At 39.3% G+C, this 21739-nt stretch overlaps 1 protein-coding gene across 5 annotated transcripts in view; it reads right to left on the bottom strand.

Moving 5' to 3' along the window:
• MYO6 (myosin VI) overlaps positions 1-21739 on the bottom strand; it is a 402734-nt gene that overhangs the window by 101645 nt on the left and 279350 nt on the right. For all 5 annotated transcript variants that reach the window (XM_073626829.1, XM_073626830.1, XM_073626831.1 and 2 more), the window contains exons 18-20: positions 18386-18556; positions 5481-5519; positions 2297-2390 (exon numbers count right to left, since the gene is read on the bottom strand). In XM_073626829.1, coding sequence (XP_073482930.1) covers positions 2297-2390; positions 5481-5519; positions 18386-18556 — 304 coding nt within the window. The remainder of the gene's footprint in view (positions 1-2296; positions 2391-5480; positions 5520-18385; positions 18557-21739) is intronic.

The following is a 21739-nucleotide window of genomic DNA, read 5'->3' as shown; positions in this document are numbered from 1 at the left end:
GAAAAAACTGAGCAATGACTGCATGTGAACAAGATAGTAATTTTGAGGTTACTTGCACATTTTACATGCTTGCGCTACAGATCATATAATATTATAAAGTAGCACAAAATACAATAAAATGCAATACATTTAGTTTAAATCTCATCTAGACTGAGACACAGACCGCATCAATAAGCATTTGCTCATGCCCAAAAATTGTTTTACTCAGGCAAGTCAACAGTAATGCAAAAGGAGCTTGAAGTAGGTTGGTCCAATTGGGAAGGCTGTGAAAATGCAGGTCAGAAGGCGGTGACTGCAGGTCAAATGCACCCACAATGAATTCTGAATAATTTTTGAAACATCCTAAACTGATTTCAAAATGGAAGAAGGCTGCAACTAAAAGCAAGCTGCATTTGCCAATCTACACAAACCTGAAGTCCATAGATACAGGCACTAAAAAATAACATATTTTCAAAGTTACATGCCAAGTTCTTAGCTCTCAAGCCTGTTAAATATCTTTTCTCATCAGCAGTCTTGTGACTTTTATTAGTGTCTGGTTAAAACTTGTAGGAGTAGTTTTCATTCTACTCTTGTGAGGCTGCAGGACCCCTGAAACTCTGTCTGGACAGTGCAGATCACATGTACCCACCCAAGAAAAAAAATACTCTCTAGCAATACACACCAAACTGAGCATGTGCAGAGTGACTCTAAAGGCTTATCAGGAAATAGATTGTAAGAAAGTGGAAGGGAAGGATCAGAGAAGCCAGGATCAAACAGCCTTTTTACACAATGTAGAGAATTAACCCCTTAGGTTCCACAGTCAGTATAACAAGCATGCTTTACTGCATATACAGACTGATTTTACTGTTGTGGGTTTAGTAACACTTTAATGTATGGTCCTGTGTAATTGTAATGCTACACAGACAACAACAAACATGCTTATATTATACAAACAGCTGTAGGTAGACTGCCTCTAATGTTTTCCCAAATGACAGTTTCTCAGCTAATAAACTCCACCCTTTTTTTTTTATTGTGGGCACATTCAAATCTATTTTTGTACAGTAAGACTGTTTTAAATTTGCGGCTAAGCTAAAGGCAGCAGCCAGGGGTGTTTATATGCTGCAAAGCTTCATATCCATGGCGAAGGTGACCAGACATGAAGTAATTCACATTCAAGGCAATGGGGAAGTACCGCAAACTCAAACATAATTTGATGGCAAAAACGGGGTTACAACAGGCAGTGCAACCCAAACATGGATTGGGCTTCAGAGGCAAGGGAAATTTAGACACAACAAGTTTTGCTGTCTATTTTCCCATGTAGGAGATGCTATCACTTCCACTCTGGTTACTGAAACAGGAAATGAGGGCAAATCTCCCCTCAGACACTGGAACAGGAAATAATGGGAAAATTCTCCAACAGACAAAAACAGCAACAACAAAAATCCTAACAAGGATTCTAATCAGGCAAAAAACCAATCAGACACTGTTTAATTTAACCCGTTGGCACCAACCACACTCAAATATGCAGCCTCTTGGTGGGTGGGCCTTGGCGCCAAGCAGCCGCATATCTGCGTGAATTGGTGTGAATGCAGCTAACAGAAAGTGCCCAATCGCTACTTGCGATCGTGAGCTTTCCGATCATGTGATCGCGGTAACATGATCATAAACCCTACCCATTAATGATCTAGTTGGCTTTATAATACGTTTTATTTTGTCTTCTTACTTTTTGTGTTAGAATACCCCTTTCCCGAGAAAGAATAAATTGGAACACCTTGAGATAAAGAACTTGACCACAATGTGTTTCTATGTTCATCAAACCTTTGCATGTCATAGCTACATTCATAATCTTAGGGGCACCAGAACGAATGTTGTCACCCCCCTGGTGGATTTTGGTATATTATGATGCTTTGGATGGGGTTTTTTAAGAGATATATCCAGTGGAATTATATGTTTTGTATGTCATGTATAACTTTTTGTTTTCATTTTAATGATGATGTGGCCAACAGTGATATTTTAGCAATAGTTGTTTTGCTTGCCTTTGTTTGCCTAATGGTTACGTGTGAATGAAGGATTGGATTTTAGCAGATGGGTGTATAATGTTCTTTCTATGAGAGATCATCTACTGTAAAAGTCTCACCATTTGTTCTTCTCTTCGACTTTATGGAAATATTGGTATTGTGCAAACAACAAGTAAAACTTATTATGGTGCTCGTCTAACCCAACCTGAATATTTGCCTTTTCTGATGAAAGCAGAAATACATTGTAATTTACATTTTTTAATGAAATTCAAGGTAATAAAAATGAATTTTAACATTACCTGAACACTGAAGCTGGGACAAAATTTGTGCTCCTTCAAACTGATGACTTGTCATTTTTAAATTGGGCTTGATGCAACGGATGAAGCTAGATCCCTGTGGGTAAGCCAGTAAATAATTTGTATAAGATACTGACATATTGCTTATTTTATGGCTGCACCATGTAAAAATCAAAGTAAAAACTAGGTCATCACATTGCAATGTGCACATGCAATATAATTAACAGTCACTAAAATGTAAAAGAAAAAAGAAAAGCGGGCCAAACAAGAATTATAAATGATGCATTATTTTGAATTTCAAAATGGTATTTCAGCAATGCAAATACTTTACACTCCCTTTTCCTAACTATACTGATAAAGATCCTAAAACAAATGACTATAAATAAATGTTCTTAAATGTTCCCTCAGTTTATAATGTCTTTATTGATTACCCAGACTTGACAAACCTTTTCCAGTGTTAGTGATAAATGTTCTTAGACAGCATGTAAGTAATCATTATTAACTTGTAGTTTGTGTAACATTTTACTAGATTAAAAAAAAAGTTATATCTCCTCCTTCACAAGTTTCCTTTAGAAAACAATCTTTAGTATAGGTCATAAAAAACATAAAAAGCACAAATGTTTTTTGACACTTAAAGTGTTACTAAACTCAGGACCCTGCATTCACTATATCTTGTCTCCCTCAGTACACAGAACATGGACATCCAATTATTTTAGTAAATATAAACTGCTAAATAACTTTTCTCATCAGCAGTATATAGCAATCTTGTGACTTCTATTAGTGTGTGATTAGGCTTGTAGGAGGAGTTTTCATACTGCACTGAGCTGCACTATCAGGGTGCAGGACCCCTGACCCTCTGTCTGGGCAGTGTTGATTGGAACTGTGCTGATCACATGCACTCTCCCAAGAAAAAAAAACCTCTCTAGCAATCCACCCAAAACTGAGCATGTGCAGACTGACTCCAAAGGCTCTGTCTTATTCGGACATGTTCTGGAGTCAGTTGAAAAAGAGGCGGATCTGTGCATATAGGTTCAAAAAGCCTTTTTACAGCAAATAACCCCTTAGGTTCCACAGTGACTATAACAAGAATGCTTTACTGCAAATACAGACTGATTTTACTGTTGTTGGTTTAGTAACACTTTAAGAGTTAATTGAAGTTTCTTTAAAGAAAGCACCTAAACATTGCTTCCACTAGAGAAAACTTGTTGACGACAGTATGCCATCAATGTTTAAAAAAAAAAAAAAAAAAAAAAGCTTCTAGTAATCTCAAAAATCACATCAAGTTATTTTATATATATATATATTGATATAATACATTACATACATCTGTATAGAAAGCACCTAAATATTGCTTCCACTGGAAAAAAACTTGTTGACACCATTGTGCTATCAATGTTCTAAAAAAAATAAAGCTTCTAGTATACTCAAAAATCTCTTTAAATATATATTATTTTATAATGATATAATACATTTATTATTTCCTAACCAGTTGGAACATTTTCACATAGAATTTTGTAGCTTTAAACTAAGTTATTTTTTTGAAACAGGTGGAAATTTTTAAGCTCAGTCTCAAGGGTAGCTCAACCAAAGACGCTTGAACTGATTTCTACTTTATCCTTTTTATCTTTCAAATGCTATTCCTGCCTTAGTATTACATCTTCTTCTGGAAGCAATCAAACTTAGAATCACAACTTCTATATAAATAAACCACCTTTCATCTTTTCAGGTGTGGTTATATGTTGTATAAAAAAAAAAAAAAAATCAAATTTCCAGAAAGCTGAATAGCTTTGAAAAGTGTTTACTGCTACCTGAAACCTATCTGTTAAAAAAAAAAAAAAAAAAAAAACACACACTCCAAATCTCTCTGGAGTCATAACAGAGATGTCTTTTCACCCTGCCACTGCTCGTCCATGGTCAGGGAGCCAGAGATTGCCATGTTAGATGCCAAGCACTGCTCTGACTATATCCTCCCTGTACTACCTCCCATTCAGAAAAATGTGAGCAGCCTGGCCCCATGGGATATATAGTCTTTAGAAAAGAAGAGAAGCTGCAAAGCAGGTAGGGAATCCAGGAAATTGTGGAAAGAGATAGCCATCAGAAAGGGAGAATTAATTACATGAAAGTAGGCTTATATTGAATTGTCAAAAATAACTATTGTTTTATTGCAATTAAAATGCGAACATTATAAAATGAAAAAGTATGCTGTGACTAGATCCGCTGTGTTGTGTGTTGAAAAAAGTGCAGTGTAGCAGGGTGTGACAAAAAACACCACATTGCAATGCTGCCATGATGCATAGAGCTGTATTGAAATGTCAATCGTGACATTTAAATAAAGTTCTACAGGAAAAAGTAAACAGCACCATGCACTGGGATCAGGGTATTGGCAGCTCACACCAGGAGCCGTGTGTTAAGCAATGTACACTGGTGTAAACAGGCCAAAAATAATAATGCCTACAAAATATGTAGTATACCTGGGAATTTTATCTAAAAGAAATCAAGAGTTGTATTTTAATAGATCATTATACATCTAGACAGATTGTTTACCTAATTTTTACTGTGTTATGGAGTCTGTCCATTTAGAATGAATAGCAAATATCCTGAAAATCAAAACGACGACTCTAAAGTTGTTTTGCATTTGGTTTCTAACAACTTAGACACACCAACTGTGGGTTAACATTAAAAGGTTCTGGCAGTCTACAAAGATCGTACAGCAATAGGAATTAGGCCCCTTTCACACTTGTGCGACCTGAAAGTTGCACGATTTTTCTGCGACTTGAAGCAATGCCTGGGTAATCCTGAGCTAAGTAGGACCAAAGTAGTGGAAGTACTAACTTGAACTTGTACAGATATAAATGTACTCATTGGAAATCATGGGGTATGACTTGTCATGCGACTTTGCAGTCCCAAGTCGCAGGACAAGTGTGAAAGGGGCCAAAATAGAAAAAAACGAAGATTTCTGTGTCGCTGTTGTAAAATGTGAAGTTGAATTTCTCCATAATGTCTATAGCTGCAAAGGTAAATCTGGGCTTGTTTTAAAGATCCTTACCGCTTGTGTAGATTATGTAAATACTGTAGTGTGCATAGTCTGACAAAAGGTTCACTTTAAATATTGACAAGGTTATTCATGAGCTAGCTGCAAAACAAAAACCAAAAAGAACAAAATAAGAAAATGCAGCTGTTTTCTTACCGTGCTTCTGAGTTTTTCAAGCAGAAGATTTAACTGGGTCTGTAAAACAAAAATAATAAAATATAAAATGACAAGACCACACAAGAAACTGCACTGTCCACTGTATAAACGCATGCAGCATGGTGACAAGTTTGCATGCATTAACTGTCAGCAGTGCATGTCCTCATGGTGCTCACATGGATGTGCAGTCAAATAAAAAAGGATTACAGAAGCTTTTAATAAACAAATATTTATGTGCAATACAGATTTTGCTACTCACTATTCAAGTGATGAATAGTTGACCTTAACTATTTTCTGTAACGAAAGCATAAAATCACTAGGTAGAAGAAAGAAGAAAACACTTGACAGAGGAAAAGAAAAATAACAATTACATTTCTTGTTTAGAAATGCTATTTTACCCCTCAAATTCCAGAACTGCACAGTGAAGAGAGTGCCACATCACTTTCAAAAGTCAGTGCAGTAAGCCACAGGGGCTTTTCATGCCAAAATGATATATATTTTTTTAATTTTACATTGTTGTGTTTTGACTTATTTATAATAATATACAACAAACTCTGTTTAATGGTTATAATTAAAGCCACCACTAACATATTTAAAACGTTTGTTACCTCAAGACATCACATTCCTGATATGTGCCTGCTGTACCATGCACTTGTATGAGAAAGTATCCTGTTCTCTTTGTATTGCTTCCTTTGTGTGACATACCTAGTTATCCTGCTAGTCCCTCTGCTTTCCTATTAAAAATTGACCACACTAAGCAGGAGAGCACACCGTGAACAGTTCTCTAGCTATGCTGGGAACTCAGTGTACACTCCTCCAATGATCAGACTTGTCCTGACATGCCCCCCCTGCACATCCATTCACTGGCAAGCTTGTGTGCTGCTTCTCCTCCCCTCAGCTCTTATGCAGCTGAGAACAGAGGGAATGTGATAATTTATTAAAAAAAAAAAAAAAAAGTGAAAAGGGTATAATTTTTTTTTTATATCTTTACACAAAAATAGGATTTTTATAACAGCTTACCTGTAAAATCCTTTTCTTTGAAGTACATCAAGGGACACAGAGCCATAGTAATTACTATGTGGGTTATAGGCCACCTTCAGGTGATGGACACTGGCACACCACAGGAAATTGCCTCCCTATATAACCCCTCCCCCTACTAGGAGTACCTCAGTTTTGTAGCAAAGCAATACACGTGTATACCAGAAAGAGGGGAGGGACCTCTGTGTCCCGTGATGTACTTCAAAGAAAAGGATTTTCAAGGTAAGCTGTAATAAAAATCCTATTTTCTTAATCGTACATCACGGGGCATAAAGCCATAGTAATTACTATGTGGGATGTCCCAGAGCAATGCCAACTGAGGGAAGGGAGACACAACCAAAGTAGGGCAACATGAGATCAGAGGACTTATACTGCTGCCTGCAGCACACTGCCCCCAAAGGCGACATCCTCATGTCTTTTTACATCCACCTGATAGAATCTGGTAAATGTATAGACTGAAGACCAAGTTGCGGCCTTGCAGATTTGAGCCATGGAGGCTTGGTGATGCATTGCCCACGAAGCACTAACAGCCCTGGAGGAGTGCGCTTTGATTTGAGAGGATGGAATCTACCTCTTTAAACCATAAGCTAGAATGATTACTTGTCGAATCCATTTAGAAATAGTAGATTTCGATGCTACCTGTCATCTTTTAGGACAGGGATATGCAATTAGTGGACCTCCAGCTGTTGCAGAACTACAAGTCCCATGAGACATAGCAAGACTCTGACAGCCACAAGCATGACACCCAGAGGCAGAGGCATGATGGGACTTGTAGTTTTGAAACAGCTGGAGGTCCGCTAATTGCATATCCCTGTTTTAGGACCTTCAGGCAACACAAACAAAACATCAGTTTTTCGAATCTGAGCAGTCGCCTTTAAGTAGAGCTTGACTGATCTCACCACATCAAGAGAATATAGTGATTTTTCTTCCAAGGTAGAACAATATCCTGGTTTCGATTAAAAAAAAACCTGACACTACCTTCAGTAGAAAGTTAGGATGAGGATGCAATACTACCTCATCCTTGTGAATAATAATATGGCTCTTTACAAGAAAGAGCAGCCAACTCTGATACCCTTCTTGCAGAAGATATGGTTACCAGAAAAACTTGTTTCCTTGTCAAAAGGACCAAGAGAATATGTCGTATTGGCTTAAAAAGGTGTGACCTAACCGGGGGATTAAGCCACGTTACCCCCTGAAAAAAACTATGAACTAAAGAATGCTAAGCAAGTGGTCGTTGAAACAATACCGATAAGGCTGAGGCCCGGCCTTTGAAAGTACTCAAGGCCAGCTTCATTTCTAACCACATCTGCAGAAAGTCAAGGATTCTACCTATGACATACTTCCTGGGGTGCCAACCCCTGGATTCATCCCAAGAGACATATGCCTTCCAGACTCTATAATATGTGATTCTGGAGGTCAGCTTCCTTGCATTATCCAAGGTAGATACCACTGAACTTGACAGCCTATGTTTTTTCAGAATGTGGGTCTCAATAGCCAACCCGTTAAATTTAGCGTTTGTAAGGTAGGATGGAATACCGGACCTTGTGAGAGAAGGTCTGGACGTGGTGGTAGAGTCCATGGGACCCCTACCTCCATCCTTATGATCTCTGCATACCAAGATCTCTGGGCCACAAGAATCACGACTTTCCTTCCTGCTTGATCCTGCAAGAAGTCGTGGACGCAGGCAGAATAGGTGGGAATGCATAAATCAGTGAAAACTGATTCCATAGGAACACCAAGGCATCTGTTCCACATGCTAGCGGATCCTTTATTCTTGACACAAAGTTGTTGATTTCTTTGTTGAACCTGGACGCAAACAGATCTACGTCTGGGATGTCCCATTTTTGATATATTGACAGGAAGATATCGGGGTGAAGGAACCATTCTCCTGGGAACAACTGCTGGCGACTTAGGTAGTCCGCCTGCCAATTTTCTATTCCTGGAATGAAGACTGCCGATAGGCAAAGTACATTGTTTTCTGCCCAAGATAGGATATGATTCACCTCTCTCTGGACCGCACAACTTCTCTTGCCCCCTTGGTGATAGATATAGGCCATTGCTGTGGCATTGTCGGATTGGATCCTGACAGGACAATTCCGTAAACTGAATGTTCAGGCCCTCAGGGCCAAGTGCTCTGCCCGAATCTCTAGAATGTTAATGGGCAAGGTCATTTCTGGACCACCTCTCTTGGGCAGTTGCCTATTCCAGGACTACTCCCCAACCTAAAAAAAAAAAGGTTGGCATATGTTGTTACCACTTCCCAGGTAACTGTAGGAAGGATTTTCCCCTTTGCAGATTTTTGGTTATTTACCATAAACTGAGGCACGCGCACCTTTGGAGTCAGGCACATTGGGAAATCTAAAGCTTGGACCTTCTTGGTTCAAGCCGATAGGATACTGTTTTACAGCACCCTCGAACGAAACTGAGCATAAGGAACGGCCTCAAATGAAGCCACTATCTTTCCCAACAACCTCATGCAAACTGAATAGAAGGATTCTTCTTTGTTTTTACCACCTGAATCAGCTCCTTTATGGCGCTGATCTTTGCCTGGGGCAAGAATACCCTTTTCTGGATATATCTATGATCAGACCCAAGTATTCTAGCCTTCTTCATGGTTTTAAGGAAGATTTCTCTAGGTTGAGAATCCAACCTAGGTATTCTAAGTAGTTAAATGTGGTGATCATTACTTTGGTCTAAGTGGGCTACCAACTGGTCTATCAAGAGCAGATCGTCTAGGTAAACTATAATCGTTATACCTTGGGCCCTTAATCTGGCTAGAGGAGGGGCCAGAAGTTTTGTAAACACAAGGTGCAGTAGCTAGACTGAAAAGCAGAGCTACAAATTGAAAGTGAAAATGTTCTACCTTGAAAAGTAGATATTACTGGTGAGCGGGGAAATAGGCTCATGGAGGTATGCATCCTTGATGTTGATTGATGCCAGAAGTTCTCCTCCTTGTAGGATGGAGACAACTGATTGGATTGACTCCATGCAAAAAAAGAGTGGATATTCAGGAACCGGTTTAGATCTTTGAGATCCAGAATGGGTTTGACATCTCCATTCAGTTTTGGCACCGTGAAAAAAGATTTGAACAAAACCCCAACCCCTGCTCTTTCATGGGGACCACCATGATCGCTTTTTTGCCAAAAGATGGTCCAATGCTTGAAAGAAAGACTTCTTTTTCTCTGGATCTTTAGGAACGTTTGATCTGAGAAAACGAGGAGACAGGAACTCTTGGAACTCCAGTTTGTACCCTGGAGCTATTGAGGAAGTCCCCCATCTTTCTCGACACTCTTCCTGCCAGACCCTTGAGAACTGCAGAAGTATTCCCCCTACTCGAGCAAGCGGGGGCGCCTCCTCATAAGGAGGCTTTATTATTTTGTAGGTTTCCTCCCCCAAGACTTCTTTTGTCCCTGGGGTAGACCTTGAGGATTACCTCTTGAACTTGATGGCGGAGACCGTCGTGACTGCCTGGAGGCTGATGCCCCTGGCACGGGAGAAGGAGCTTGTTTAAATTAAATAAGTTTACTCCTTTTCTTAAATGGCAAAGGGGTACTTTTTCCACTAGAAATTCTTTGGATGTATTACCCAAATCATCCCCAAACAGCCATTTCACTGCAAAAAGGAAGACTAGCCAGGAGCTTCTTGCATGGTGCTTAGCGAAAGGCGTGAGGCCTGAAGGATAGAATCTCCCATAGCAACTATTGCAAACATAAAGCTGCTAGTAGCTTGCCAGATCCTGGGCCTGCTGAACAGGATAACCTTGAGCACCTGTTTAACTGGTCTCTCAAGGATTGACCAATTACTGTCAGCGCAGGCTGAAACACTCAATCTGGCAGAGAAAAAAAGTGTTTTTTAATAGGAATTCCAACTTTCTATCCATTGGATCCCTAAGCATTTGAGCATTGTCTGCCAGACAAATCAAACTTTTATTTACAGAGGATATAGCAGCGTCAATTGCTGGCATCCCCACCTTTAGTGATTTTTTTCCCCCCATAGGATAAAGTGTGAAAAAACTTTTTAGGAGGGAAAAAATGCTTATCTGGGTGATCCCACTCAGATACAAAAAGCTTTTCCAGCAATGAATGGACAGGAAAGGCATGCACAGCTTGAGGAGGCTTTAGTGAACCCACTCAGTTAAGGGTAGCACAAATGTGGAGCAGACCATTCAGTAAGAAATTGCACCATCAATCTTACAGATTGTGAAGCTGATCCCTCCGCATTTGACCCCTCAGAGGAGGAGTCATCAGCCTCACCACGGTCCCCTGAGGGAATTCATCTTCTCCCGCCCCCAGTATCTCAGTTTAAAGGTCCTGGGTAATGGAAGGGAACCTGTCGCATTTTGTCCCACACCGGGATGCGATTAAAGCCGCTAACCTTTTTTCCAATCCTATCATGGCTGAGGAAAAAGACCTCTTTAGTAACAGACAGGGGCTGCAGTGTTGAAAACAGTTGCAAACATTTCATGGCCCCGATGCTCACTCTTACCAGCCACCTCCTCTCAGGGGAGGATGCCATTGTAGAGATGAGTAGGCTTTGCAGAGCTTGAGGTCCTTTTAGCCCTTTTTTGGGGGCGTTTCAACCCCCCTTCTAACCATAGCCCGATGCACAAATGCAGAGGTACTACCAGAAGAAATCGCATCCACTGCTTGAGCAATAGTCCAGCCACTGCCGCTGCTATTAACGCTCAGCCTGATGCTTTTAGTAAATGTGCCAAGGGAATGCCTGTGTCACCAACCTCTTACATGCTCCATTTTGCTCTTGTGTCCCTCCGACATCCGCAGCCAGCAAAAATTGAGTTTTTAAATATACTCCCGCGCTGGACATTGGTGCATGCCAATGCCGTGCTAAGCTCCGCCCCCTTCTGCCACATCGCGCCCCTCCTCTCTTTTCAAAAGAAGAGGAGGCCTCCGATCCGACGGGATCAGCGTGTGTGTTTGGGGGGGGTGGCGAGGAGGAGGCCTGTGACAAACCGCCATGCAGGGGCAGTGAAAAAAACGGAGCGGCATCGCCGATAGTTTTGGCTTCCCCCTATTCAGGGACAGGAGGAGAGCTTTTGTCCAGGTGGGGGGTTTTTAGTGGAAACCCCACCCCAATCTTACCGGAGGTCTGAGCTGCTCGCCGGAGGGAAGCTTGCTGCTTCTGCTGACACAGCATGATCTTTGAGGAAAGCATGACAAGGTACGTGCTCTATACAGCCCCCAGTGGTGACTCTTAGGCACGACATTTACTTTTTTTAAAGGAGACATTTCATAGGAAAATTTAAAAATTACTTAGAAACCACCACTTACCTTTCCCGCCGCAGGTGGGCTCCGTTACAAAATCTTCAGGAACCGGGGACCCTCGGGGAACCCACACTCCTGGATATTGAAAGCACCCCGCCAGTAAAAACTTTATGGCTGAAAACACCAAAGCGCTATGGGCTAAACCTCGTTTCTTCCTCCACGAGGTCCGTGGTTGCCTGATGGGGGCCATTCATCTTTCTGTGAGCCTGAATGCACTCTGGGCCACACTGTCTGAAAGTATATGTCCTCTCTAGTTTTGGAAGTAAAATGCTTCAAACCCCTTTTTCCTTACTATATACGTGATATGAAAGACAAGTAAAAGAAGGCGCAATACAAAATACCTTATATACCATTGCCTATGTACACAGGGGCAGGATCCATACAAACATATATATGACATATATATGGGTGGAGTAAAGAGTCATTCAAGGCAGCCGCCAGAAAGAACCAAAAAGCCAGGTCCAATGTACTAGAGAAAAACAAGGAAGAGGGGCGCCACTGAATATGTATCAGATTAAATTTATTATTAAAAACAATAGCCACTCACATGTAAGACTGAAGTGTAGATCTCAGGTACATCTCATAACACAAGAAGGAGCGCAGGACTACAGGTGGCAACAAGTCCGGATGCACTGACATCACCTCTCATGAGCTGAAGATGAGCTACACTAAGCCAATGTTGTAGTCCAAAAACACACCAAGTACAGGAGAGCAGGGGAGCCGTCTAGGGTGGTGTGGGTTCCAGAAAAGGAAGGTGAGGGCGTCCAAGCTGGTACTTCCGTGTGTAGCGGTGTATCCCAAAGTCTCGTCCGGCGTCCGTGATGGAAGTGAAGCACAGCCGTGTGATCGGAGCCAGAACGAGGCTTGGATCGTAAAACACAGTGGCGCCGAGCTATGACGTCACTCATGTGCGACGCGTTTCCGAGATAGCTCGCTATCGATGGAGGAGATAGCGGCACTCCTTTATCAAGCATAGGGGAGTGATACTAGACTGTGATATTATATAGTCCATCAGGGGGTGGGGCCAGGATGGAAAGCATTAAACACACATTGGTAAAAATCAAATGGAACACCATACGGACATAGAGTAAAATAAAAATAAAAACCACAGATTACATTGTTCTATGAAGCAGTAAATTTTACAAAGACTAATCATAAGAATAAAGGAAAAAAGCAGGTATCACTGCGTGCATAATTGGATGAAACCAAAAGAAACATTGGCCCTGGGAGTGAATGTATGTAATATCAAATGAGAGATGTTGGATGAGAAGGCTCATATGAAGTATACAATTATTTTAAATAAAAATTTATTTTAAAAAGTATATTACGGTTATGAAAAAAACATCCCTAGCTTGGGAGTAAATGGATGTGAGTGGTAATATAATGGTATAATCTAAAAAATAATAATAATAAATAATAGTAAAAAAATAAATAAAATAAAAATAGAAATGGAGTATAATGTATTATATGTATTAATTAAATCTGAACTCCAGAGGTACTTGGACTATAAAGGTAAATGTCTGATAGACATGTTAAATAAAAAGGCTCATATAGAATATACCTATATTTTATAGTAAGATGTTCCTGTTAAGCTGGAATATCAATATCTAGGAAATAGGTTGATATTAGTAGTGGTTTAATAATAGTAGTAAAACCACACATGATATTGATATCTAAAAGTAGCATAATCTAAAGGACAGAATATAAATATATTATCCAAAGGTAAAATAAAATAAAATAAATATATGTGTGTGAACACACGCACATCTATATGGAGATAATGCATAAGAAAATATCTGATCTGGTGGCCTCAACGAGAGTATAGAAATCTCTACTGTTTTATAAAAGTTTTTTTACAGATCAGATATTTTCTTATACATTATCTCCATATAGATGTGCGTGTGTTCACACACATATATTTATTTTATTTTATTTTACCTTTGGATAATATATTTATATCCTGTCCTTTAGATTATGCTGCTTTTAGATATCAATATAATATGTGTTTTTACTACTATTATTAAACCACTACTAATATCAACCTATTTCCTAGATATTGATATTCCAGCTTAACAGGAACATCTTACTATAAAATATAGGTATATTCTATATGAGCCTTTTTATTTAACATGTCTATCAGACATTTACCTTTATAGTCCAAGTACCTCTGGAGTTCAGATTTAATTAATACATATAATACATTATACTCCCTTTCTATTTTTATTTTATTTATTTTTTTACTATTATTTATTATTATTATTTTTTAGATTATACCATTATATTACCACTCACATCCATTTACTCCCAAGCTAGGGATGTTTTTTCCATAACTGTAATATTCTTTTTTAAATACATTTTTATTTAAAATAATTGTATACTTCATATGAGCCTTCTCATCCAACATCTCTCATTTGATATTACATACATTCACTCCCAGGGCCAATGTTTCTTTTGGTTTCATCCAATTATTCACGCAGTAATACCTGCTTTTTTCCTTTATTCTTATGATTAGTCTTTGTAAAATATACTGCTTCATAGAAAAATGTAATCTGTGTTTTTTATTTTACTCTATGTCCGTATGGTGTTCCATTTGATTTTTACCAATGTGTGTTTAATGCTTTCCATCCTGGCCCCACCCCCTGATGGACTATATAATATCACAGTCTAGTATCACTCCCCTATGCTTGATAAAGGAGTGCCGCTATCTCCTCCATCGATAGCGAGCTATCTCGGAAACGCGTCGCACAGGAGTGACGTCATAGCTCGGCGCCACTGTGTTTTACGATCCAAGCCTCGTTCTGGCTCCGATCACACGGCCGCGCTTCACTTCCATCACGGACGCCGGACGAGACTTTGGGATACACCGCTACACACGGAAGTACCAGCTTGGACGCCCTCACCTTCCTTTTCTGGAACCCACACCACCCTAGACGGCTCCCCTGCTCTCCTGTACTTGGTGTGTTTTTGGACTACAACATTGGCTTAGTGTAGCTCATCTTCAGCTCATGAGAGGTGATGTCAGTGCATCCGGACTTGTTGCCACCTGTAGTCCTCCGCTCCTTCTTGTGTTATGAGATGTACCTGAGATCTACACTTCAGTCTTACATGTGAGTGGCTATTGTTTTTAATAATAAATTTAATCTGATACATATTCAGTGGCGCCCCTCTTCCTTGTTTTTTTTTTTTTTTTTTATACGTGATATGATGCTACATTTTCCTTTTCGGGCTTCTTCATAGTTATTGATTTGAGGAATTATCTTGATAATTTTCCGGTGCTCACTCTGCGATTCCCATTGCTGGATTTTGATTGCTCCCCTATCTGCTGCTCTCATTTGAACACCTGGACTCTAATAAATCTACTTATCATACATATGATGGCCAATATTTGCCTTAGAGCTCCTGAAGAAGCACAACAGCAAAACATGTAGAGCCCAACAGGCATTTATACAGCTACTCTAGCTTTATACGCACATTATTGTTCCATATTATGTTACGATAATTTTTTTATATAGTTCTATATTCTTGGGAGATAATCTTGTTCACTCTTTTTAATATTTTGATATTAATAAAATATGTTTTTTGAAAAATATATTTGTTTATACCTGTGGCACCATTAAAATCCCCCTTTCCAGTTCTATATACATTTTTCGATTTAAAAGGCTGTGTACGCCCAACCTGCACCAGGCTGTGCTTAGCACAGTTGCAATAGCTCCCCCCCACACGTTGCAAATAGTCACTAGCCACTGTGCATACTCACTTGGTTTTCTTGCTAACCTACTGCATCATGCAGGTCTCAGTTTATCTGCATATCTTGTTGTGCTACAGAGGCCACCAACAGGAGGTCTAGGCAAGACATGAAACATGAGCAAATGAGCAGTCCCTTACATGTCTTGCAAACAGTTTGCTCCAGTGTTACCTAAAGGATGCAGTAAGGGGCACAAACTCATCTATTCAAGTATGGTACAGATTCCCATTAAGCTTTTATAGGCTACTTTCACAATGAGGCGGTTTTCAGGCGCTTTAGCGCTAGAAAAAGCCTCTGAAAAGTGCCTGAAAACTGCTTCCTATTTATTGCAGCATGTCTTTTCACACTGAGGCGGTGCAATTGTGGGATATTACGAAATGTCCTGCAAGCAGCATCTTTGGGGCGGTTTGGGAGCGCTGTAAATAGCATTCCCAAAACGCCCTGCCCGTTGCAACGAATGGGCAGCTCTTTGAAAGCGCTACAAAACTGGACATTTTACTATTTTTTTTTTTTTGGTAAAAAGAGCCCTGCTAGTGGCTGAAAAGCGCCGTTAAGACAGCGCTAAAGCACCGCAAAAACGAATGGCGCTGTAGCACTAATGGCCGGGCACTGCCAGTGTGAAAGGGGTCTTATAGTTTCTTGGAAGAATGGCAGTAAAAGATATGAAGTGAAAGGGCAATTATCCATTGGTCCATCTTTATTTAAAATATTTGCTTTTCTTTCATGGACATACTAAATAAAATTAGCAATATCAGTTACTGAGATTTTTATACCACTGCACCATCTGAAAAATTGCTGGGTCTGAAAAGAATTATAAATCAGTCACCATGATCTTCTCATAAACCATGTCTTCCTTTAAACAAGTTGTACTAAAATTAATTTACAGGAATGCTTTATTTTTTGGGGAAAGTGACAGTTGGTAAAGTAGTTGATCTACTCCATCCCTTACTTCTCTTCTGGCTTCTTAGCTTTGGGGTACACAATAAGATTACTTGTTTAAATCTATTCAGATAAATCTATTCTATCCAGAAAATGCACAGAAAATGTAGAATAAATAGATGGTGCTACTGATTTTGTAGGTTGCATGATAGGCCTCATTCACATAGCCACGAAGGGGTGTACAGCTTCAAGGGGAAGAGTATTTTTGTGCATGGGAGTCAAAGGCTTATGCATATAGCTGTGGGCAGCCGCCTATACAAATCAATGAAAGGCTGACAAACACTGTGGGGCTGTATACATTCAACCACATTCAAGTACCTACATGTGTATAAGAATTTAAGGGTGGCTCAGTTTGAGTTCAGGATGTGAGGTTACATGCCTACAGCCGCACTGTCTGTCAGCCTGTTGTTGATTTGTACAGGCTGCTGCCTGGGACTCTACTCAAATACCCGTGACTCAGAGGCGCAGAAATACACTGTGTTTACTTTTAGGTCTTGGGGTACATACAAGCCCTATGGCCCATACTGTGTGAATCAGCAGTTTGTTTATGTGGCTGCAGCCACCAAAATGTTGGGACGGTGTATAAAATCTACATAAAAACAGAATGCAATTAATTTCAAATATCATAAACCCAAACTTTAGTCACAATAGAAAATAGAGAACATATCAAATGTTTAAATTGAACAAATGTACAATTTTAAGAAATTAAAATAAGAACATTTTGAAATTGATGGCAGCAACGGGTTTCAAAAAAGTTGGGACGGCAAAATAAAGCTGGCAAATTTTATGTAGATTTTACACAATAAGCCAATTGGTGTTATATATATATATATATATATAAATTCCAACTATACAGCAAACCAAATACAAAGTGGGAATTAAAAATATGTTACACGCGCTCCAATCATTCTTGTACATCTTATCAGCAGCCCCGGCACTCTCCTCTACCCACAGTATATGTCCATAGGAACAAATGTAAAACATATACACTAATCAGCAATCAGCCATATTATGACCACTGACAGGGAAAGTGAACAACATTAATCTCATTAAAATAGCATCTGAAAGTGGGTCGGATATATTAGGCACCAAGTAAACATGTTTTACCTTAAGTTATTGTGTTGAAAGCAGAAAGACTGGGCAAGCGTAAGCATTTGAGCGACTCTGACTAGGGCCAAATTGTAATGGATAGACTGCTGGGTCAGAGCATCTCCAAAACTGTAGCTCTTGCAGTAGTCAGGACTTATCAAAAGTGGTCCAAGGAAGCAAAACCAGCGGCAGGGTCATGGGCGGCCAAGGCTCACTGAAGCATATGGGGGGGGGGGGGGTGAAGGCTGGCCTGTGTAGTCCCACCCAACAGTAGAGCTACTTTAGCTTAAATTGCTTAAAAAGTTCATGTTTGTTTTCAATAAAAAACATGTCAGAACAAACAGTGCATCACAATTTGTTGTATATGGGGCTGTGTAGCCTCAGACTGCTCAGGGTGCCCATGCTGACTCATGTCCACAGCCAAAAGTACGATGGGCACATGAGCACCATAACTAGAGCTATGGAAGAAGGTGGCCTGGTCTGCCGAATTTAACAATGGTTTGAGGAACACAACAAGTTTGAGGTGTTGACTAATTTTCTTCAGCAATTTAGCGTAAATGGGTCTTTACAGAGTGCTTTCCTCCTCCTTTTCTAATGGGAAAGACGCCTCTGTCCTTAGAGTTTCCTTGTAAACAGTGTGACCTTTTTGCTATTGTGGTTTACATGGTTAGTGAATTAAAGTTCACGTGAAAGTGAGTGTGTGAATATCCCAACAAAAAAGGGAACAATGTTAAGGCCCATATAACAGAACTGTCCAATTCCTAAAAAAAAATAACAGCTACAAAAAAGATGCCAATGGAGATTTTCCTTACCTTGAACTTGTTCCCCACACTGATGAAGCTGAGTTTCCCAGTCTTCTGCTTGGAGTCCTTGTTATTATTGGCCGATTCAAATAAATCCCGTACAAATTTATCTTTGGACTCACAGATGAGGCACTCAAGTGACATATGCAGAGCATCATTATTCTTTTCCACAAATTTTGTCTAGTGTGAAATGAACATACATTTGGTAAATGGATGAAAAAAAAAAATGTAACCGTACAGTTCCACATAAACTTCTTGACAATGACAGACTTCAAATACTTTACCGAGACAAAATATTACATTTGCCAGTTCCTTTTTTTAGTTTTTCATATTTTTTTTCATTTCAATGTTATCGAAATATTTGGTCATTCGAATGGAGGGAAACAAAATGGAGGTGGCATTATCAAGTAAGATTTTAACAGAATCCGATGTAGATCCAAAAATATATCCAAAAACGAGGTGGCTCTTCTGCTGCAAAAGGACTCAAGATTCTTTTGTATGTTTTTGGGTCCCTACTCTTGCAATTCTAGAAAGCCAATTGCAATGGTTTCATAATGGTATTAGTAATGGTTGTTACATTAAAGCTGAATGCCAGTTAGAGATAAGAGACACAATGTGTGCACTCTATTTTTATTAATACATCAATACATAATTTTTTTAAATGCAAGCAGTGTAAAGTCCTATATTTGATCTGGAACCAGCGTTTGCAGTCCCTGTACAGTACAGATCAGACTGTTGGAGGGAGAAGCAGCAGAAGGAGCAAATCAGGTGTACTGTAGTGCTCATGTGCTAACATGGGACATACTAATAGGAGGAGAGAGTGAGGGAGGGATAAGCTAAACAAAGTGTTGCTTCCCCTTTCACTGTCCAATCATAGGCTTAGGTAGGGACATGACTTGTAAGACCCCATACACAGTCTATTGGATTTTCTGCAGATTTTTGTCTTCAGATTTACCAAAACCATATAATATGAGGTCAAAGCTTAAGAGTTTCAATTTGTATGCAATCAGGCAGGCCCTTGCACTACATGGTTTCGGTAAATCTGAAGACAAAAATCTGCAGAAAATCTAATATTGTGCATGGGGGTTTAAGTGTTACTTTACTGCAGCAGAGAAAAAACAAGTCTTCAACCTTGCCAAACAGGGCTTTGTGGCAGAGCAAAGTAAATCGCAGTTCTGCATATACAGAAATGCATATCCTCAGGCAGGTAAAACAATCCCATATGTATATGTAATTTACCTCTGTACGTATATAGTGGTTTGCCTGGGATTCAGCTTTAAAGTACAACTAAAGGCAAAACGTCATTTTACTTTTGGACACAGTGGAGAGGGATTAGAACATCTACTAGGTTTTATTACTGTCTGTGCTCCTCACTAGGGAGATTCACCCTCTTTATTTGTCCTTTTTACCATTTTCGTGAAAGTGAAAGTAAAAGAAAACCCAAATATTGGGTTGTTCCCAGAAAACTAATAGAGAGGAAGTCTTCCAATGGGGACACTAGTTCTGGTGGCCTATGGGTCCCCAAGGAATTCCTTTAATTTGCAGGGATTTCCTCTTACTTCCTGTTTGGCTATGGGACAGGAAGTGAGGGAAAGTCTCCCCAATGGGACACAGATGGCGAAAAAAACATCCGACGGGTTTTAACCCCTCCTTTTTAGACAAACTGAAAAAAAGTTTGCCTATAGTTCTTATTTAAAATAAATGCTTACTCATGAAATTGTCAGGGACATGTTTTACACTTTTCATGCTGCTACTGAGCAGTAGAGCGTGGGATTTATTCATCAAAAATCTCTCTTGTCTCTTAAAATGTATCTGTTTTGCACCGCCTAGCTGTAAAACAAGCTAATTAATGATTTTGATGCAAAATGTTGTAGCACAATGGCACCATGACATAAAATCTGAAACTATTGTTGAAAACTTTTGGCTGGACATTCTGAAATGTATAATGGACTGATGAATTACAGTATTCTTGATTTCTCAATTGTTACACAGAAACAAAAGGTTGGGAAAAACACTGACGGCAGCACTGTGAGTAAAGAAGTAATAAACCGTTTTTTATTACTGGAATCATAAACGTAAAGAGGACATAGTCATATAACGTGTAACCTAAACGACTTCCTACTGAATGTTCTGAACATAAAATGCCTTTGGTGTTGTAGAGTATATCGGAGCACAAAAAAGTGATGATGTAAAAAATGTATTTACCCATAAACAATACAACAGATCTCAGCCAATGCATTTAGAACAATGAAAGCTAAATGGTAGTTGACTGCTATTGGTTACAACACGTTGCACATACATCTTTGACTATATATACTGGTTTATGGTACTGTCCTATCAGTTTTCTCAATCAACTAAAGACAGCTTGTTAGGGTTGTCATAAATAGCAACAATGTTTCTTCTGATTGAGTAGCTCAGTTAAATATTTAGGTATGGATCGGATCATTTAGGGTTAGCATTGGTGGGTACAGACAACACTTCTTTGATCAGATAAGTTGCATGATTAACAGCGGTGGAACCTAGTAGTACAGCAATTGGGTGGATGGATCTATGGACATATTTCTGATATTTCAAGAAATGTGGACTGTGTCTAACTATAGGTGGCAGAGTTTCTTGCAGGCGTTTCAAAAATCTTCCACTATTAATAAAAAAAATTGTGATTAAGTGGTTAGTCATGTTCCAAAACCAAACTGAGCTTTTTGGTGTGGGGGTATGTGTGTCGATGACTCTTGTAAAGACATTAGACCACATTTTTGTGAGGGGAACTAATGTGAACAGTAAAGCACAGCAAAATAAATGGTGCAACATAAATACATACATAAGTAAAAAGAATAAACATGAAATAACATTTTTCAAAAGAAGCAAAAATCTGAATGTCTACATAAAAATGTGACTGTGGCTGTTTTATATGCAATATTTTTCTTCTTGATGTAAAACACCAAACTGCACTATAGAGATCCAGAAATATAGTCCTTAGGTCTAAAATGTGCAGTTAACTCGCTGTTACTGAATATTGGTAAAACATGAAAGCATCATTAAGGTAGGAGGAAGTACAGATGAACAAATTGAGATACAATTATGTTCTGTGTTGTAATTTTCTCTGAAGAGTGTAAGTCCTTCAACCATGACAATATGTCTTCTGACAGCTGTACGTGCTCCTCTGCAGGACACAATGTTTCTGTCTGGATTCACTCCGGTCTGAGACGTGACATGCATGCTGTCTAACCTCCAACAACATGTACCACTGTACAGCAGGGCTCAAACCTAGAAATCACACTTTATTTTTGACAGTGAGCTTATAAAACTGTTTATAAAACCACTGTTTTCTCATGAGACAAAGTAGCAGTATATTTAGTCTACTAT

The sequence above is a fragment of the Aquarana catesbeiana genome, linkage group LG04 (assembly GCF_042186555.1).
Source record: "Aquarana catesbeiana isolate 2022-GZ linkage group LG04, ASM4218655v1, whole genome shotgun sequence".
Lineage (NCBI taxonomy): Eukaryota > Metazoa > Chordata > Amphibia > Anura > Ranidae > Aquarana > Aquarana catesbeiana.
The sequence above is the reverse complement of the archived record's forward strand: the minus strand, read 5'-3'. Positions and strand labels throughout refer to the sequence as shown.